This window comes from Palaemon carinicauda, chromosome 37 (assembly GCF_036898095.1).
Source record: "Palaemon carinicauda isolate YSFRI2023 chromosome 37, ASM3689809v2, whole genome shotgun sequence".
NCBI classification, from domain to species: Eukaryota; Metazoa; Arthropoda; class Malacostraca; order Decapoda; family Palaemonidae; genus Palaemon; species Palaemon carinicauda.
In genome coordinates this window covers 66123118-66141732 of record NC_090761.1, presented here as the reverse complement: position 1 = coordinate 66141732, position 18615 = coordinate 66123118, and the positions used below count along the sequence as shown (strand labels likewise).

Here is an 18615-nt window from a genome sequence, read left to right as displayed (position 1 = left end):
AAATCACAATTTCTGTAGTGGCATAGCTTAAAAAAATTTATTTCTCGCAGTGAAAACAAGCTGTCTTACTGTGTGGTACGACTGCGATTCCACACACTTCATGGATATTCAAAGGCATCCGTACATATCCAGCATGAATTTGTGTACTCTGAAATTAAAAGGTACTTGTACACTATACTGTATTGGAGTCCCACATGGTGTAGACTGAGGCATTAGAAGGGCTCTTAAAAACAAGCACTGAAGATGTTTTAAGTTATAATTCTTACAATTTCACTCAAGGTTGAAAGAAAAGAAGATATGTCAGTACTGTATTCTTAACAAACAATACTTTTAATGGAACTTTTGTGTCCACAAAGGGCAACTCCTACAACTACAAGTGTTACAAATTTACAATAAATTCTGTAAAAGAGCTTAAGTAAATGCTACTTCTTCACATCCATGGATTCTTGAGTCTTGCTCCCAGACAAGATAAGATACGCAGCACCCAACTGCTTTTGTTTTTCTCTCTGGCGTTCCAGTGTCTGCAGAGGAGTATCAGACGAGCTCATGTGTTTCATCAACAGTTCCTCATTATATTTCTTCATCCTCTTTTCTGTCTTATTTTTGCCAGATCCTTTGCCATGAAATTTGTGAGATAAATATCTGCAATGGGCAAAAAATATCATGGTGAAAAGGGGTGGGGGTGAACATGCATACAGCTTTGTGGTATTAATTATTTTATCTATGCAATTGCAATTTAAATAAAATTTAGGATATACCATAGGACATGAAGACATGAAAATAAAATACCTTCAAAACTCATTTCTAAAAGTTGAGAGAGAGAGAGAGAGAGAGGAGAGAGAGAGAGAGAGAGAGAGAGAGAGAGAGAGAGAGAGCATTTTTACTGCTGATTAATTTGTCTGAAAAAATTATAAAGGAATACAATGTGGGTCCTCACCAACACGTGCCCTAGTCTTGGAAACAAATCTTCCCTGGAAGTATAATCAAAAGCCTCCACTTCTTTCATTATTCCAAGATACTTTACTGTATAATATAAATTTTATATATTTTTAAACATTCAAGAACTAACCTTCTGGGCAAGTCTTAGAATGCATAATAATTCTTGTACCTTAGTCAAATCAAATTACTTTATACCTCAATCTTTACAAGGTTTCTTGGAATAGGGGCATTTTAAACCACAGCTTCTAGGGACTAACTGCAAAGTGGAAGAATGGAAGCGGAAACGGAGATATAGAACAGGGTTCAATATTAAGTGCAGGTACGTTCTGAAGAATAACAAATCACTACTAAAAAGCTACCTAATCAAAGACTTAGGAAACAAAACTAACAAGTAACTCTGGTAAAGGTAAGCATTAATGTTGACATTATAAATGAAGCATATATGGCAAAATGAATTTCACAGTAAAGCCCAAGAGATACCATCAAGATAGGCGAAAGCATTTGCAGCAAAGAGAGGGACCCCTTTAGAGCAGAGGCCTCAATTGTTCACCTAACTGCTGTTTACAACTAACTCCTAATTCAAGGTTTGTTCCTTCCACCTTCATTAGGAACAAGTAAAGTAGTGGGTTTAAGAATATATATAGTATCATGCAATTGATAACCGTGCAAGAAGATAGGAATACCTGAAAGCCTCCTTTGCATTTAATTTACGTCCGTCGTCATCAACGTATTCCAATTTAACATCTGGTTTGTATCCATCCTTATCTTTGAATTCAGTGACAGGTCCCATATAACGTTCTCCTCGTCCTCGGCCACGTTCGTCATCCACTGCCTTATCTTCAATGCTGAAATTATTTATTTAAAGTCCTCAAAAAAATGGATATTTCAATTAACTTTATTTTAATGGTACAAACAGATAAATTCATGATTTGAACAACTACACTGAGCTACATCAAGACAGTCTTACTTAAAATCTTAATGATGAAAAGATAACACAAAATTCAGTGGCTAATTGAATTATTTCAACACATCAAGAACATTAAATGAGCAATGAAACCACTGTAAGAAATTGGTTTAATCCTTCAAAATATCTTTTTAATTAACCTTAAGATAACAATGACACGAGAATCATGCAGTAATAACAAAACTGTTTTCAAACTTAAAACACTTCTACTTTAAATTGTTTAATAAGTAGTCTCTTGTCCACTTCATTACTATTCTATTTGATATGTTCTTAAAATCTTAACAATTACCTGTAGTGAATGGCTCTAAGGTGCTGCAATGCTGCATTGGCCGATTTGGAAATATTATTCTTTTCCAGATAACCTTTCTTCAAGGCTAATTTCAGGGCATTTGCAACACCTTTGCTGGCATCAGGTTCCTCTTCCAAAATTGGGGTCGTCATGTTATCACTAATTTCCACACGCGTGTCATCAATGCCAACTTCCTCCCATGCTCCTCTGTGCTCTTGTTGTTCCTTTTCCTTTGAGGAAAAATTACAGAGGAATAAAATTATGATATTTTCAATTAATCAACTGATCAATTATCAAAAAATAACTTGAAAAAGTTTCATACAGTCATCTAACTAATGGTCCCACTATCACCTGTTTGATACAATTTTCAATTTTGAATAGATATTTTTACACTTAATGAATCACATACAATCATTTTAAAACTTACGGAGGCATTAAATGATTAATTTTTACTATTATAAACTGCCAAAACTTCCTTCCAATAAGAAATGCTATTCACATCAAAACTTTCCAGACATAATTCATTTATCAGGATGACCCTTATTATCACTAAAAAATACCTAACAATAATTTGAAGACACAAAACATTACGAGCTGCCATCCATACTTGAATATTGAAACATTTGGAAAATACCAACGCCTATCGTAATTTACCTTTGGTTGTTGCAATTGCAGCATGGTCTGCTCCTCTTCAGCACGATTTCCTGAAAGGCCGTAAGTTGGTATATCACCCAGAGTGCGACAGAACTCGTCAGTCGTGTTTAGCGTCATCATAAGAGCTCCTGTACTCTCGTCCATTTTTTCTTCTTCATCGTCATCCTCCTCCTCCTCCTTGGCTTCAGCTCTTTGACTTCTTAGCATTTCTGAAATCTTTTCACTACTCGGCTGTAAAGAATGAGCAAGTTTTGCCCTGCGCGATCTTGCTAATGCTTCCTGCAATTCTATATCATCCATTTCACTTTCTGCATCATCTACATCCATGGGAGTATCAACTTCCATTTTAACACTTTCCTCTGCCTCCTCCTCTTCTTCCAACAATTCCCTTAGCGAGTGCATACGGGGACCACTCTGGGGTGCTTCAATACTTGACGGGGCGGGGAATATCATTTTCTACCATTAAGCTTTCTATACGAGCTTGTCTAGCACCGTAGGAACCTAAATCAGCGAGAGATTCCTCTTCAAGGGGCTTTAAATCATCTACATTGAATTTTTTCTTCTTACTTTTCTTAGGTTTCTTAACCTTCCGGAAACTGACCATTTCTGTTGGAGTTAAATATTCCGACGCCAACTGACTCTGAGGAGCTTCTAGGGACTGTAATTTTCTCAACTTTGACATCCTCCTCACACTGTCTGGAATTGCTGGAGATCCACTTTCCTCATTTAGCGCATATGCTTCACCACCATGGCCCAGTCGGAAGCTTTTTTTCTTCTCTCCGACGATTTCTTCATCATATTTTGTAAGCAAATTATTTTGTACAAAATGTCCAAATTCGTCCATTTCTGGGGCTTCATACTCAACTTCATCAAGTTTCATTTTTCGTCTTTTAAGATTCTGTAAAAAAAGAGAAAGAAAGATATAGTATTTAAAATCACTATGGGAGCTTTTTTGGGGAACAGCGAGAAGCGCTTATGAGGACATCAACGGGACATCTTTTTTTCCTGATTTTACTGTTTAAGATAAAAATACAGTATGCATATGGTAATGGATAGCAAAATAATGCAAAATCAGTTCTGGATTAGATTCATGGTAAAGGATTAAGGATGCTGAACACAATATTCAAGCCAAATAAAACAAGATATATCACAAATCAAAGTGGTATGAAGTTCTGGCACAACTTGAAATGCAGGAGTGGAGGGTGAAGGACAGATTGAAGCAGAGGAGAAAGATAGTTACAAAAAAAGAGTAAATGCGGAAATGCAGGAGTTGAAGAAGAAAGATCGAATAGTTAGAGAATAAAAAACAGTTGAGGGTGAATGAAAGCTCAAAGAAGAGGAAACAGATACAGTAGCTAGAAAAACATGAATATTGAAAAACCGATTTAGCTAGGAGCATAAAAATGGTGTAACTGATAAAAATTTAAAGAGGAAGCACAGAAGCATTAAAAGGAACAAAAATTGCCGAAGAAAAGGTGAGCAAATATACAGGGATACAAGGTAGTGAAATAAGATGTACAAAGAACAACTGAAGAGAATAAAAAGGCTTTGTGAACAGCAATCGAAAATTTACATCGCATTGACTTTCTGGTACACAACTTCTTTCAAAAATTAACAGATGAGTTAAGTATTATTATTATTATTACTAGCTAAGCTGCAACACTAGTTGGAAAAGCAAGATGCTATAAGCCCAAGGGCTCCAACAGGGAAAAATAGCCCAGTGAAGAAAGGAAAGAAGGAAATAAATAAATGATATAAGAAGTAATGAACAATTAAAATATTTTAAAAACAATAACAACATTAAAACAGATATTCCATATATATAAACTCCTGTATAAAAAACTTATGTCAGCCTGTTCAACATCCTGTCAAATCCAAAGTTGTTAAACCCATCTTTGGTTCCCTATTTAAATGGAATGCAGAAGACCAAAGTTGGACACTATCTCTGGTTTTATATTGTATACAATAGGTAAGACCTTATCTATTACCTCTGCTTTCACCGTTTGCTTAAAATTACAACAAAAAACCCTCTAAATATTCAGTACTCTAGATATTTTAGTAGTACTTAATCCTTTGTCTCCCTTATTACTGACAATTATCCTAATACGAGAAAGGTCACAACTTACGCGGATAGTAATACAGTAATGGGGTAATAGATTTAGACATGCAATGATTCTAAAACCCTTTTGTAATTCAAATGAATGACAAATTATTTTCAGATTTGTAGTCAAAGTCCACAGGTTAAACTAAAGTTACTTAATACCAATCTGTTCCGCTGTGGATATGCATGGAGTGTTGGGTAATTTAGCTGAGTTTATGCTATTATTGTATACAATGGTACTCCAATTCCATTTTCTGATTCTGATCATATTTCCTCACTCCAAATGTAAAGTAACAAAGAGCATGTGATTCTACTGATTTTTTTCTTTCTTATCAGCCCTCTGTTTCCATCATTTAAGTGAATATTTACAATAGCCGAGATTTTACGATACGTCACAATTTTTCTTACACTCGCTAATTCAACATTTGCCCAAATTTGCAATCTCAAATTTTCCAAGAAATTTAAAACAGTACTTTTATAGTTCTTTCGATGCTAATGAACTGCAAGTTGTGGTGGCTGGTGTGGTAACGTCCCTGACTGGTGAACGCCAGACTGGTGTTCGAGTCTTGGTAAAACTCTTTGCAACCTTACTATCTTTGTGAGCTAAGGATGGAGGAGCCTATAAATCTATTTGCTGAGTCATCAGCAGCCACTGCCTGGGACTCCTTGGTCCTAACTTAAGTGGAGAGGGGGCTTGGGCACTGATCATATGGTCAGTCTCTGGGGCATTGTCCTGCTCGATAGGGCAATGTCACTGTCCCTTGCCTCTACCATTCATGAGCGACCTTTAAAACCTTTAAAAAGAAAATTTTAAAAAGTATCAAGCACTTACCTTTTCAACACGTTCATCATCAATGATGTTGACGTTGACCAATGTATCTTCTTCATTAGCAAGGATATTACTGTCCTTCAGAGTAAGAATAGTTGTTCTTCCTTCGTCAAATCTGAAATGGAAAACATTAATTTTTCATAATATATTTTTTTCACACAAATACATCACGCATGCATGGTTGTATTTGCTGTCTTTTGAACGCTGCACCAAGTCTAACCATAGTAGCTTACATAATGTGTATGCACCATCTGGACTCTAGTATTAATTTACCCCGTGCATCATTTTTCCTGTATTTAGGACATAAGGCTGAAAGAGATCAGAAGGTGTGGTAACTATGAGATTATTATGAGAGTGACTGGCTTGAATGACAAAAATAATTCTGTTTTACAAGAAATTAAGTTTGTTTCATCATCACCCCTCACACACATATACCCAACAGTCACTTAGACTAATTACTATAGGATTTTAATATGAAGGGAAGTTACTATACTATCATAAATACAGCGTAATTAATTTTAAGCACACAAAACAAAATTCAATTTGTAGAATCTAGACTATTCTTACATACCTGGAGAGATCATGTTCCACCCTCAATCCTGAGAGCTCCTTTCGGCTGTACTTCTTAATCTTTTCTTCAGTCATATCTTGTTCTAACAAAGCTCCAATGCCAAACTGAGCATCTAATTCTTCCAACATCTTACTCTGGAATAGGATTAAGATTAAGAGATCTGCTATCTTTAAAGCAGACCAAGAAAGGAGATTAAGGAATAAAGGAAGGATTAACATGTAAGTTTGCAGAAAAAAATATTAAAAATATCAAACTTTACCAAAAAGTTTTTTTCTGCTTTCATTAACTTTCCATGAAGACATCCACTACAACGAAAGCTGCTGATCAACTGGTATCAGGTGTTTAAGCTATCAAAAAACTTACTACAGTATTAGTTACTGTTTCAACCTTTTCTTGGACATTTAAGAAAAAAGAATAAATGTTATGTATCAATGAAGTAAGATTAGTTTTTCCTCAGTAGAGTGTAACAGTTCATTTTCCAAACGTATTAAGTGATATTTATAAATAATGTAATCCCTCTGGATCCTTAATGTTCTTCAGCACCATTTCCTATCCCAACTACTTACATTTTTTAAATGCTTTCCAGTGTCCTATAATTTTTAAAATCATGCCTTATTCATGAAAAAGAAACGTGTATGATGTAAAGAGATACCCAAGTTTAATCCAGGGGGCAAACAACACAGCTTAACAATCATGGTTTATTCTCCGCAAGCAACAAAAAAGTAAGTGTGAGTGCATACTTCATGTTTTCTGGCAACAAATTACAAATGCATGGGTCACTGCATTATCACTGAAGCATTGGTTCCAAGAATGTTCTTATCGCCATAGTAAAAGGATACCTAGAAAAGGTAGGTTTGTCTAACAAAGTATTAATCATAACAGATAATACTTCTGGATATCCCCAAGACATCACTATGAGAAACAAACATATATATGTTGAACTTATGCCTCCCTGTACAAACTTGCAGACAACTGTCAATAACCAAACCAGGTTATGATAAGAAATACTCTTATACAAGACATAGGATAACATATTTTGTAAGAACAAATAACAATATTCTTGATAATACAAATAGAACAATGAGAAACAAACATATATATGTTGAACTTATGCCTCCCTGTACAACCTTGCAGACAACCGTCAATAACCAAACCAGGTTATGATAAGAAATACTCCTATACAAGACATAGGATAACATATTTTGTAAGAACAAATAACAATATTCTTGATAATACAAATACAACATTCTTAGTTCAAAGTGAACATACTGTTCTACTAAATTAAAAATTTTAAGTTTCTATTACTTTTAATTACGCTAATACTGGCAAAAACCTTAAACCTTACCTTTTGCTCAGCCAGAGCTCTCTCTTTGCTAAGTTTACGCGACTTATTCACCCAAGCCTTTGCTGATTCCTCATCACTATCTGATTCAGCAAGAGTCTTCACCTTTTTCAGCTTTTCCTTGATACGACGTTTTTCTCTCTGTGCAGCTATTTTTTCTCTCAGCTTTTCGACCTGAAAAAAAAAACGTAGAATCATGAAGAATGGAGCAGAAAAAGACATAAAAATTAAAAATGATATTTTAATTATAAAATAAATTTTTGAATATACTTACCCGGTGAATATATAATAGCTGCAACTCTGTTGCTCGACAGACAAAAAAACAGTAAAAACTCGCCAGCGATCGCTATACAGGTTGCGGGTGTGCCCACCAGCGCCAACTGTCGGTCAGATACCACTCTCGATGTAAACAAAGACTCAATTTCTTCTCATCCCACTGCGTCTCTATTGGGGAGGAAGGGAGGGTCGTTTAATTTATATATTCACCGGGTAAGTATATTCAAAAATTTATTTTATAATTAAAATATCATTTTTAAATATTTAACTTAGCCGGTGAATATATAATAGCTGATTCACACCCAAGGAGGTGGGTAGAGACCAGAGTTAAATATGTTTACATCGTATAAGCTAAGAGTTTTTTATTTCATTTTGGCAGTTATCAATATAACAAAACCAAAATAAATAGGTACCTGGTAAGGAAGTCGACTTAGACGATTACTCTGCCTTGTAAGTACGTCTTCCTTACGGAGCCCAGCGATCCTCTTAGGATGCTGACAGACCCCCAGGAGCTGAAGTATCAAGGGCTGCAACCCATACAACAGGACCTCATCAAACCCCTAATCTGGGCGCTCTCAAGAAATGACTTTGACCACCCGCCAAATCAAACAGGATGCGAAAGGCTTCTTAGCCTTCCGGACAACCCATAAAAACATTAAAACATTTCAAGAGACAGATTAAAAGGATATGGAATTAGGGAATTGTAGTGGTTGAGCCCTCACCCACTACTGCACTCGCTGCTACGAATGATCCCAGTGTGTAGCAGTTCTCGTAAAGAGACTGGACATCTTTTAAGTAAAATGACGCGAACACTGACTTGCTTCTCCAATAGGTTGCGTTCATGATACTTTGCAGAGATCTATTTTGCTTAAAGGCCACGGAAGTTGCTACAGCTCTAACCTCGTGCGTCTTAACCTTAAGCAAAGATCGGTCTTCCTCACTCAAGTGTGAATGAGATTCTCGTATTAACAATCTGATAAAACATGACAAAGCATTCTTTGACATAGGCAAGGATGGTTTCTTAACCGAACACCATAACGCTTCAGATTGGCCTCGTAAAGGTTTAGTACGAGCTAAGTAGAACTTAAGAGCTCTAACAGGGCATAAGACTCTTTCTAGTTCATTGCCTACGATCTCCGATAAGCTGGGAATATCGAAAGATTTAGGCCAAGGACGAGAAGGTAGCTCATTTTTTGGCTAGAAAACCAAGTTGCAGAGAACAAGTAGCTTTTTCTGACGAAAATCCGATGTTCTTGCTGAAGGCATGAATCTCACTGACTCTTTTAGCCGAGGCTAAGCATACCAGGAAAAGAGTCTTAAGAGTGAGATCTTTCAGGGAGGCTGACTGTAAAGGCTCAAACCTGTCTGACATGAGGAATCTTAGGACCACGTCTAAATTCCACCCAGGAGTAGCCAAACGACGCTCCTTAGTGGTCTCGAAAGACTTAAGGAGGTCTTGTAGATCTTTATTGTTGCAAAGATCTAAGCCTCTATGCCGGAAGACCGATGCCAACATGCTTCTATAGCCCTTGATAGTGGGAGCTGAAAGGGATCGTCCTTTTCTCAGGTATAAGAGAAAATCAGCTATTTGGGCTACAGAGGTACTGGTCGAGGATACAGAAACTGACTTACACCAGTCTCGGAAGACTTCCCACTTCGATTGGTAGACTCTAATGGTAGACGCTCTCCTTGCTCTAGCAATCGCACTGGCTGCCTCCTTCGAAAAGCCTCTAGCTCTCGAGAGTCTTTCGATAGTCTGAAGGCAGTCAGACGAAGAGCGTGGAGGCTTTGGTGTACCTTCTTTACGTGTGGCTGACGTAGAAGGTCTACTCTTAGAGGAAGACTTCTGGGAACGTCTACTAACCATCGAAGTACCTCGGTGAACCATTCTCTCGCGGGCCAGAGGGGAGCAACTAACGTCAACCTTGTCCCTTCGTGAGAGGCGAACTTCTGCAGTACCTTGTTGACAATCTTGAATGGTGGGAATGCGTAAAGATCCAGATATGACCAATCTAGGAGGAAGGCATCTATATGTATTGCTGCTGGGTCCGGGACTGGAGAGCAATAGATTGGAAGCCTCTTGGTCAGCGAGGTTGCAAAGAGATCTATGGTGGGTTGACCCCAAGTCGCCCAAAGTCTCTTGCACACATCCTTGTGGAGGGTCCATTCGGTTGGAATTACTTGACCTTTCCGACTGAGACAATCTGCTAGGACGTTCAAGTCGCCCTGGATGAACCTCGTTACTAGGGAAATGCCTCGATCTTTTGACCAGATGAGCAGGTCCCTTGCGATCTCGTACAACGTCAGTGAGTGGGTACCTCCCTGTTTGGAGATGTACGCCAAGGCCGTGGTGTTGTCCGAGTTTACTTCCACCACTTTGCCTCGAAGGAGATACTCGAAGCTTCTCAAGGCCAGATGAACCGCCAAAAGCTCCTTGCAGTTGATATGCATGCTCCTCTGACTCGAGTTCCACAGACCTGAGCATTCCCGACCGTCCAGCGTCGCGCCCCAGCCCAAGTCCGATGCTTCCGAGAAGAGAACGTGGTTGGGTATCTGAACTGCCAGGGAAAGACCCTCTCTTAGGCTGATATTGTCCTTCCACCAAGTCAGACAAGACTTTATCTTTTCGGAAATCGGGATCGAGACCGCCTCTAGCGTCTTGTCCTTTTTCCAGTGAAAAGCCAGATGGAATTGAAGAGGACGGAGGTGTAGTCTTCCTAATGATACAAATTGCTCCAGGGATGACAGCGTCCCTACCAGACTCATCCACAGCCTGACTGAGCAGCGTTCTTTCTTCAGCATCTTCTGGATGGAGAGCAGGGCTTGATCTATTCTGGGGGCCGACGGAAAAGCCCGAAAAACTTGACTGTGAATCTCCATCCCTAAATACAGAATAGTTTGGGATGGGACCAGCTGTGACTTTTCCAAATTGACTAGGAGTCCCAATTCCTTGGCCAGATCTAGAGTCCAATTGAGATCCTTCAGACAGCGATGACTGGAAGAGGCTCTGAGAAGCCAGTCGTCCAAGTACAGGGAGGCTCTGATCTCCGATAGCTCGAAACTGGTACCCCACATTCCTGTAAACAAACCTCAGAAACGGTTGGGAATCCGGGTGTATAGGAATGTGGAAGTATGCCTCCTGAAGGTCGAGAGAGACCATCCAGTAGCCTTCCATAAATGCTGTCAAGACAGCCTGGTAGACTTCATCGCGAAGTTTGTCTTGACAATGAACACATTGAGCGCACTTGCCTCTTAAGTACTCCTGCAGTGAACATGGCTGCCAAATCATGGAGCCATCCCTGAGGGACTTGTCTCTGCAGAGAACGTGGCTGTCAGATCATTGGAGCCATCCCTGAAAGCCTTGTTTATGCATGACATAATTGTACAGCAAAACTTCAAACGCTCGAAAACAGCTGTGAAGTTGACCTGTAAAATCTTGGAGCGTCTCCTGGCCAGGCGCCAGGGAGAGTCTACGAGATTTTAGAAGTCTATCTGGGCAGAGGCAGGAACTCCCAAGCCGAGAACTTCTCTCGTGTCATATCAGACTCTCGCTCTATAAGCCAGTTTAAAAGAAGGGAAAGCAAAGGCTGTATCCCCTAAACTCCTCCTGGTGATAAACCAGTTGCCTAGCAAACGTAAAGCTCTCTAGGAGAGCGAGAGAGCACTAGCTTATAAAACAACGGCTTCGAAGTAGCTAGGCCTAGTGTAAGCTCTGACGTTTAGGCGAACGAGGAGCAGCAGTTACAAAAAGATCCGGACAAAGATACTTAAAAATCAGCATGATTTAATTAAAGTCCATAGAGGGCTAAGCAGCTTTAGGCTGCTCTCCGTCTGACAGAGTCCTCAAGGGAATATCAGTAGGAGGGGGAACAGCAACTTCCTCATCTAAAGGAACCTTGTCCGATAATAGCCGAGTCTCAAGCAAGGGAGAGACCTACCGTGGTGGCAATGCTTTACAAGCAGAGTCCACACTCACTGGTGCATTAGTAGCGGACCAGGACGCAACATCATGTAACTGCTTGACAATCTGTGAACTGTCAACAACAACAGGTGAGAGAGACCAGGACGCAACGTCATGTAACTGCTTGACAGTCTGTGAACTGTCAACAACAACAGGTGCGTGAGGACGCACAGCGTCCACTCGAGACTGCTTTGACCGCCTAGATTGAGCAGTCAAAACAACTCTAGAATGCGGAGATTGACGCACAGCGTCAAAACAAGTCAACTCCGATTGTTAGCGAACGTCCTGAACGTCAACAGGAGCATCAGCAAGTGGCCTAACGCCCAAATGTGGCTGAAAATCCAAACGAGACCGCATCGAGTGTGGTTCTAAACAACCTGACTGACGTGACTTAGCTACGCCAACGTCAACAGGACGCACAAAGGAACGTTAGGTTGGCTGAAAGCCAGGATCTCGATGAGATAAACGGCTAGGCTCAACGTACTAATCGGCAGAATAGTCTTCCATAAGGGAGGCAAGCTTATTCTGCATGTCTTGCCGTACAACCCATTTAGGATCAACGGAAATGGTTGCGGTAAGAGACGAGGGTAACGTCTGTGACCGCAAAACCTTGCCAACAAAAAGACTCTCGGAGTCTGTGTTACGCTTTTGTTAGGCGGCGAGCAGTTTTCCGATGACTGCATAGGGTCAGAGCTGTCCTAATGGCTACAACCAGGACGCTGGACCTGTCCTGAAAGGACTGACTTTCGCTTAAGGGCCTCGAAACCTTGTTTCAGGTTTCTTATGCGAAAAGCCTTCGGATGACGAGGAGAAAATTGTCTCTCTCGCCTTATGGTAGGGGAGATCTTGGTAAGATACACCCGATACCATAGAGGGAACGTCTGTTCGCTGATCAAGGCCTCTCGAACCCATAAGTCGTACGACATTACTTCTCCCCTGGGCTTGGGAGCTTGCAAGAGGTCCCGGACTAGGTGAACGACAGGCACGAACAGACGAACCCTCGGTTACGCAACACTGTAACACTTTGCGCAATATCACTTTATCACTACGATTTTCTGTTTGCACTTATTTCACTGAAATCGAAACTTTTACTGATTTCTACCTGAAGCACGCAATTCTACCCTCATCAAAAGGTAGTAAATGCGAAATCAGTCGTATAATGCAAGCACATTAATACCAGCAAAACACAGTAAACATCTTTTAAGATAAAAAAATTCAGTGGCTGGGGAAGAGACTAAACACTAGTTCATTCAAAACTACGTTTTCAATCTCTCACCGTACATTGCCTGGGGACGAGAAAAAAACTAAAAACGTTTTATCCTTTCTCCCCGTACAGAGACTAGGGACGAGAGTAACTCGAGAACAACGTTACCCGCTTGAACGGAACGTTTTCTCTCCTCTCTCTCCCTCCCTATCTCTCTCTCTCTCTCTCTCTCTTGATTTCGCACCTAAGAGAAGAGCCCAATTACGTTTCGTCAAAAAAACATGTTATTTGACCAAAGGAAAAAACTGAAAGGTTTTTCAATTAAAAAGTTCCTTTAAAATAGAATTTAAAACATTTAAGCTTTGAAAGAAGAATGAACAAAACGTCAGAATCGATTTACTCTTTCTGCAAAGTGAAACCGTGATACTCTCTCTCTCTATCGTAACGATAGAGCGCAAACTGCGTAGCATAAGTAAACTAAACGTTAGTTCATCTTTGAAAACAGTACGAAGACTATTCAAAGAAAATCTTTCATAAAATATTTATTAAAAATATTCATTTAAAAAGTTTTAAATCATTAGCTCTTTAAAAGCTATTACGATTGAAAAGGGCTCAACGTTGTTTAACTTCGGTTTCCAAGTTAGGACCGCCTACTCTCAGGAAAGGTCGCATATAAACAAATCATTAAAATTTATTTTTATGTTTATTATAAATGGAAAGTTAATCGAAGAGGCCTAATAAAGGCGGTGAGATATAAAATATATAGAGGAAAATCTATAATTAATTTATAATGTGATAAGATAATTGCTAAAAGCCTAAACACACTTCCGTCTAAGGGAAGGGTCGGCCATTTAAAAGTCAAAGAAAGTCCATACTCTCTTTGTCATCAAAAATTAAATCTATCCAAAAACGAGTTCAAGATTTAAGATGAAGATAAAACACCTGCACTGCGAAAGCTCAAACCAAAATGAAGTACTTCACCAAATATGTTGAGAAAACTCCAGGTTCTACAGCGAGTAAAAGTACGTCTTGTCGACACGTCGACAGAGAAGAAATTGAGTCTTTGTTTACATCGAGAGTGGTATCTGACCGACAGTTGGCGCTGGTGGGCACACCCGCAACCTGTATAGCGATCGCTGGCGAGTATTTACTGTTTTTTTTCTGTCGAGCAACAGAGTTGCAGCTATTATATATTCACCGGCTAAGTTAAATATTTAAAACTTACAATTAATATATTTAAATATTTTCTTTGAACTTTAAAACTGTTGCAAATCCAAATGGGGTTCTTGCATATTCCTATAATACAAACTCTAATTACTGTACTATATTTCTGCCCAGTAGTGAGGCGCTGTTAGATTTTCAATGAATACAGTATATACTGTATGTTTTATTGCTTATACGTTGGTGAATATATTCATAATCACTACATATGGACCTATATCACTAAGACCATACTGAATAGTAAAATACTAATACTAAAGTTATAATTTTCCTGGTAAAAGGATGATCATAAAGATGCGAAATACAAAGCCTCGAAAATTATCTTCAAAGTTATTGAAGGGTTGTTTTATTCTTCCGTAATCAAGCTTACCATAAAAAGCTTCATGGCCACATAACTATTTTAATGAGCAAATAATCCCCTTTTACAACGAAACAAAAATAGTTAAAATAGATATGAGATTACAGTTAGATGATACATCTTGATATGAAAAATGCGGCCAAATATATGAGTCTTAACTCATATATAGTTGGCCGCATTTTCCATATCAAGGTATTTCATCTAACCTCAACAGACATACCTGCAGTTTTTGGGCTAAATTTTCAGCTGGTTTATGAACAAACTGTTCTCCAGCAACAGTGACTCTCTTCCCTCCCTCCACATCTTCCATAACCTCATCCCCGTCATTCACCTCACCGGATTCTTCTTCGTTCTTCGGAGCGTTATCGATCTGTTAGGAAAAACAAATATCACAAGAATGATAGTGCAGTAGTACATTTTTACTAACCCAATCCCTGACACACATACAAGTAAACTTCCAAGTGCTCTACAGAACAATGACTCCAGATCCAGCGGCCAGTTCAATGATTCAGATTCCCTTAACACCCTGGTGTGTCTGCTATGCTGTCATTCATTGATCAATTTGCAGCCTTAATTTTCATTCATGTCAAGTATTTATACAATTTCTTCAAGGTCTCCTGAAAACTTCCAGTGCCATTGTTTCATCCATGAAGTTTTCTTCACCAGTCCTGTCTTCATCAGTTTTGGGTAGAGTACCATAGGTATTACAACTATCTTCGGATAGATAATAGATCTTATTAATTTCTTTATCAATCTTCCCCGTTCTAGTTAATGCTACATTTTCAGCAGTAAAATCAATATCTTTTGGTAAAAAGTTAATTTCATACCGAGTTTCTTGGGACTGAAGAAATAAGTCAATCTTTCACTTCAAGTGTTCTGCTTTGCTTCTTTCTAAGTACAGTATATTGCTCTTCAAAAAATTATAACCATACAGTACCAAGCAAATTGCTATCTGCCTAGCATTCTTCTATGTACAATAATATATAGTTAATTTTGGAACCCAGTGCATCTTACTTATTAGGAGATATTACAAGATTATATATTAACCCCTTCGGTGCGAGGCAGCAGTCCCTGCTCAGTGGCTGTATAGGAGAATTAACTCTTGGATATATTTTCTTTCAACCTGTAATTGCATGTTTAATTTATATATTTGCATTTTTATTTTGTTACTGCTAAGTGATAACGTAGTAACTCCACAATAGATAGCCTTTGAAATATATATAAAACAACTAGTCAATAAAATATTCAACTTGATAAAGAAATGTTAAAAAATGTATGTACTGTATCCTTTAACATAAAATGTGTGTGAGAGAGAGAGAGAGAGAGAGAGAGAGAGAGAGAGAGAGAGAGAGAGAGAGAGAGAGAGAGAGAGAGAGAGAGAGAGAGAGAGAGAGAATTTTAATAAAAACAACTTTACGAGAGAGAGAGAGAGAGAGAGAGAATTTTAATAAAAACAACTCTACGAGAGAGAGAGAGAGAGAGAGAGAGAGAGAGAGAGAGAGAGAGAGAGAGAGAGAGAGAGAATTTTAATAAAAACAACTTTACAAGAGAGAGAGAGAGAGAATTTTAATAAAAACAACTCTACGAGAGAGAGAGAGAGAGAGAGAGAGAGAGAGAGAGAGAGAGAGAGAGAGAGAGAGAGAGAGAGAGAGAGAGAATTTTAATAAACATAACTCTACGAGGCCCATACCTTTAATGGCTTCAAACCTAGCTTTGCCCTTATTTTATTTGTTTCCTCGATGGATAAAGATGCTTCGGCACCACCTTCCTTCTCCCCTCCAACTGGACCACTGCTTGCAAAGTCACTTCCCACAGGCTGCAACAGATGACTTGGAGGTGGAGAGGGCGACTGCTTCCCGAGTTTTGAAGACTGAGACAACTGATAACCTGCAATAAACTCCTTAATGAAAAACTAATCACATCTTATATGATAAAAAATACTATAGAAACATGAATTGGATGTTTGGATCTATACATATCTTTAGGAAAAACTAATCACGTCTTCCATAACAAAAAAAACACAAAGGCAATAACAATTGGAAACTTGGATCTAAATGCAAGTACAGGTACTTGTACTTTAGTACACAATCTTGAGTACTTGTACTGTACTTGGTATTTTAAAAGATTATTGTACAGCACTGTATAATACTGCTCTTGTACTTGTGCCAAATGTACTTCATTAAATCAAGTAGAATACTTTCATATACTAACATTTAAGTTAAGAGTACTTTCAAGTATTCACAGTAATCAATTTACATAACTGTAATAAATGAGCTTTATTATTGCTACTCCTGTTTCAGTAAGAATTGGAAACCTAATTCGCTTATACCATGCCTGTAACATGTCACCTCAGTGCAGAAGTAATCTTTGAATAGATATTTAATGTACCCTCAGTACCATCATGGTATTTTATAAGAATTTTGATACGTGGAGCCAGCTCAAATAATCAAATAATACTACTGTACTTGAAATTTCAATGTAGTCCAGTAAGGTGTTAATATACAGAAACCTTGCTCTAAAAATGTAATCGTACTTTGAACCTTCAAAAGTATATTCTACTTAGCCAATCTAAGTAATGCCAAATTACTGTCAATAAAATCATCATACAGCGATAAGATAAAACATTGTAAATTGATGTGTTTGTAAAAAAAAATTTATGATTCATCTAGATATTATCCATACTCTTTTCCTTGGGATGTCAGGGAACTTCTCCAAGTAATACATCTTTAGCGGTTAAAGTACATTATCATATTGCAAAACAAAATATGCTAATATGAAAATTTTAACTTTTGAATTTACAAAATACCTGAGAACCTCTACTGTAACTGCACATTTTCAATCTGTGAAGCTCCCTTTGATCCAAACTTTAATAAATAAACACAAACAGAAATACACAAATATTCCTGACATGAAATTTCTAAAATCATACACACTTATTGATTATATCTTACTTGGGTCATCTTTAATTTGCAGCAGTTCCTCAACTTCTGAAAGACTATCTTCGCTGTGACTGGGGCTGCGAGAGCGAGATCTGTCCTCCCTTTTCTTACTTCTTTGCTTTTTGTGTTTGTGATGGTGTCTGGAATTAATGAAAGCTGTTTTAAGCAAAGAATAAATAGCAGGTAATAGGGGGTGCTTGAATACATTATCAAATGTATCAATACAACCATTTATAACCAAATACAGTGCCACGTGCAACAGCAATGAATAACTATGGGCTTTGACAAGGTTTGGAAGGCAAAAAAAAAAAAAAAAGAAAAAAAAAATGGAGAAAAAATTCTTTAATATTTTTGTACATTACTGTGGTATACAGTACACTAATACGTGTAGCATAAAAAAGAAAGAAAAAAAAATGCAGTAGAATGAAGATTTGCTGACAAGCACCTAGGCTCCTGGATACATTTGTATTAATGATATTATTTCTTTTGATATAAAAAGCCTTATTCATGCCTAATTATTACTTTATTTTCCTCCCTTTCATAATTTTTATCTAAATATTTTCAGTATATTTCCATATAATGCTTTACAGTAATCCCTTTCTGTATAATAAATCACCAGTACTCGGCCATGCCATTCTGTAATTTAAATAACTAGAATGAAAAGACAAGACTTGTGCGAACATACCATACCTGTGGTGATGCCTTAGGAAGTAAAAGTAGCCTAGTATCCTCAAACCTCAAAAAATGTTATTTTTATTAGTAAAAATGTTATTTTTATTAATAAAATAAATTTTTGAATATACTTACCCGATAATCATGTAGCTGTCAACTCCGTTGCCCGACAGAATTCTATGGAGGGATACGCCAGCTATCACAATACTAGAAGGGGGTGTATTTACCAGCGCCACCTGTGGCCAGGTACTCAAGTACTTCTTGTTGACACCTCCTCAATTATTCCTCGGTCCAC

The 18615-nt window shown here is 38.1% G+C and overlaps 1 protein-coding gene across 1 annotated transcript in view; it reads right to left on the bottom strand.

The window, feature by feature from the left end:
• Positions 1-298: 298 nt before the first annotated feature.
• Positions 299-18615, bottom strand: part of LOC137629746 (U4/U6.U5 tri-snRNP-associated protein 1-like) — a 32959-nt gene continuing 14642 nt past the window's right edge. Inside the window, 11 exon segments of the mRNA XM_068361342.1 lie at positions 299-642; positions 1623-1784; positions 2193-2422; positions 2847-3275; positions 3277-3744; positions 5780-5891; positions 6348-6481; positions 7693-7863; positions 14930-15079; positions 16400-16596; positions 17661-17788. Coding sequence (XP_068217443.1) covers positions 423-642; positions 1623-1784; positions 2193-2422; positions 2847-3275; positions 3277-3744; positions 5780-5891; positions 6348-6481; positions 7693-7863; positions 14930-15079; positions 16400-16596; positions 17661-17788 — 2401 coding nt within the window. The 3' untranslated portion in view covers positions 299-422.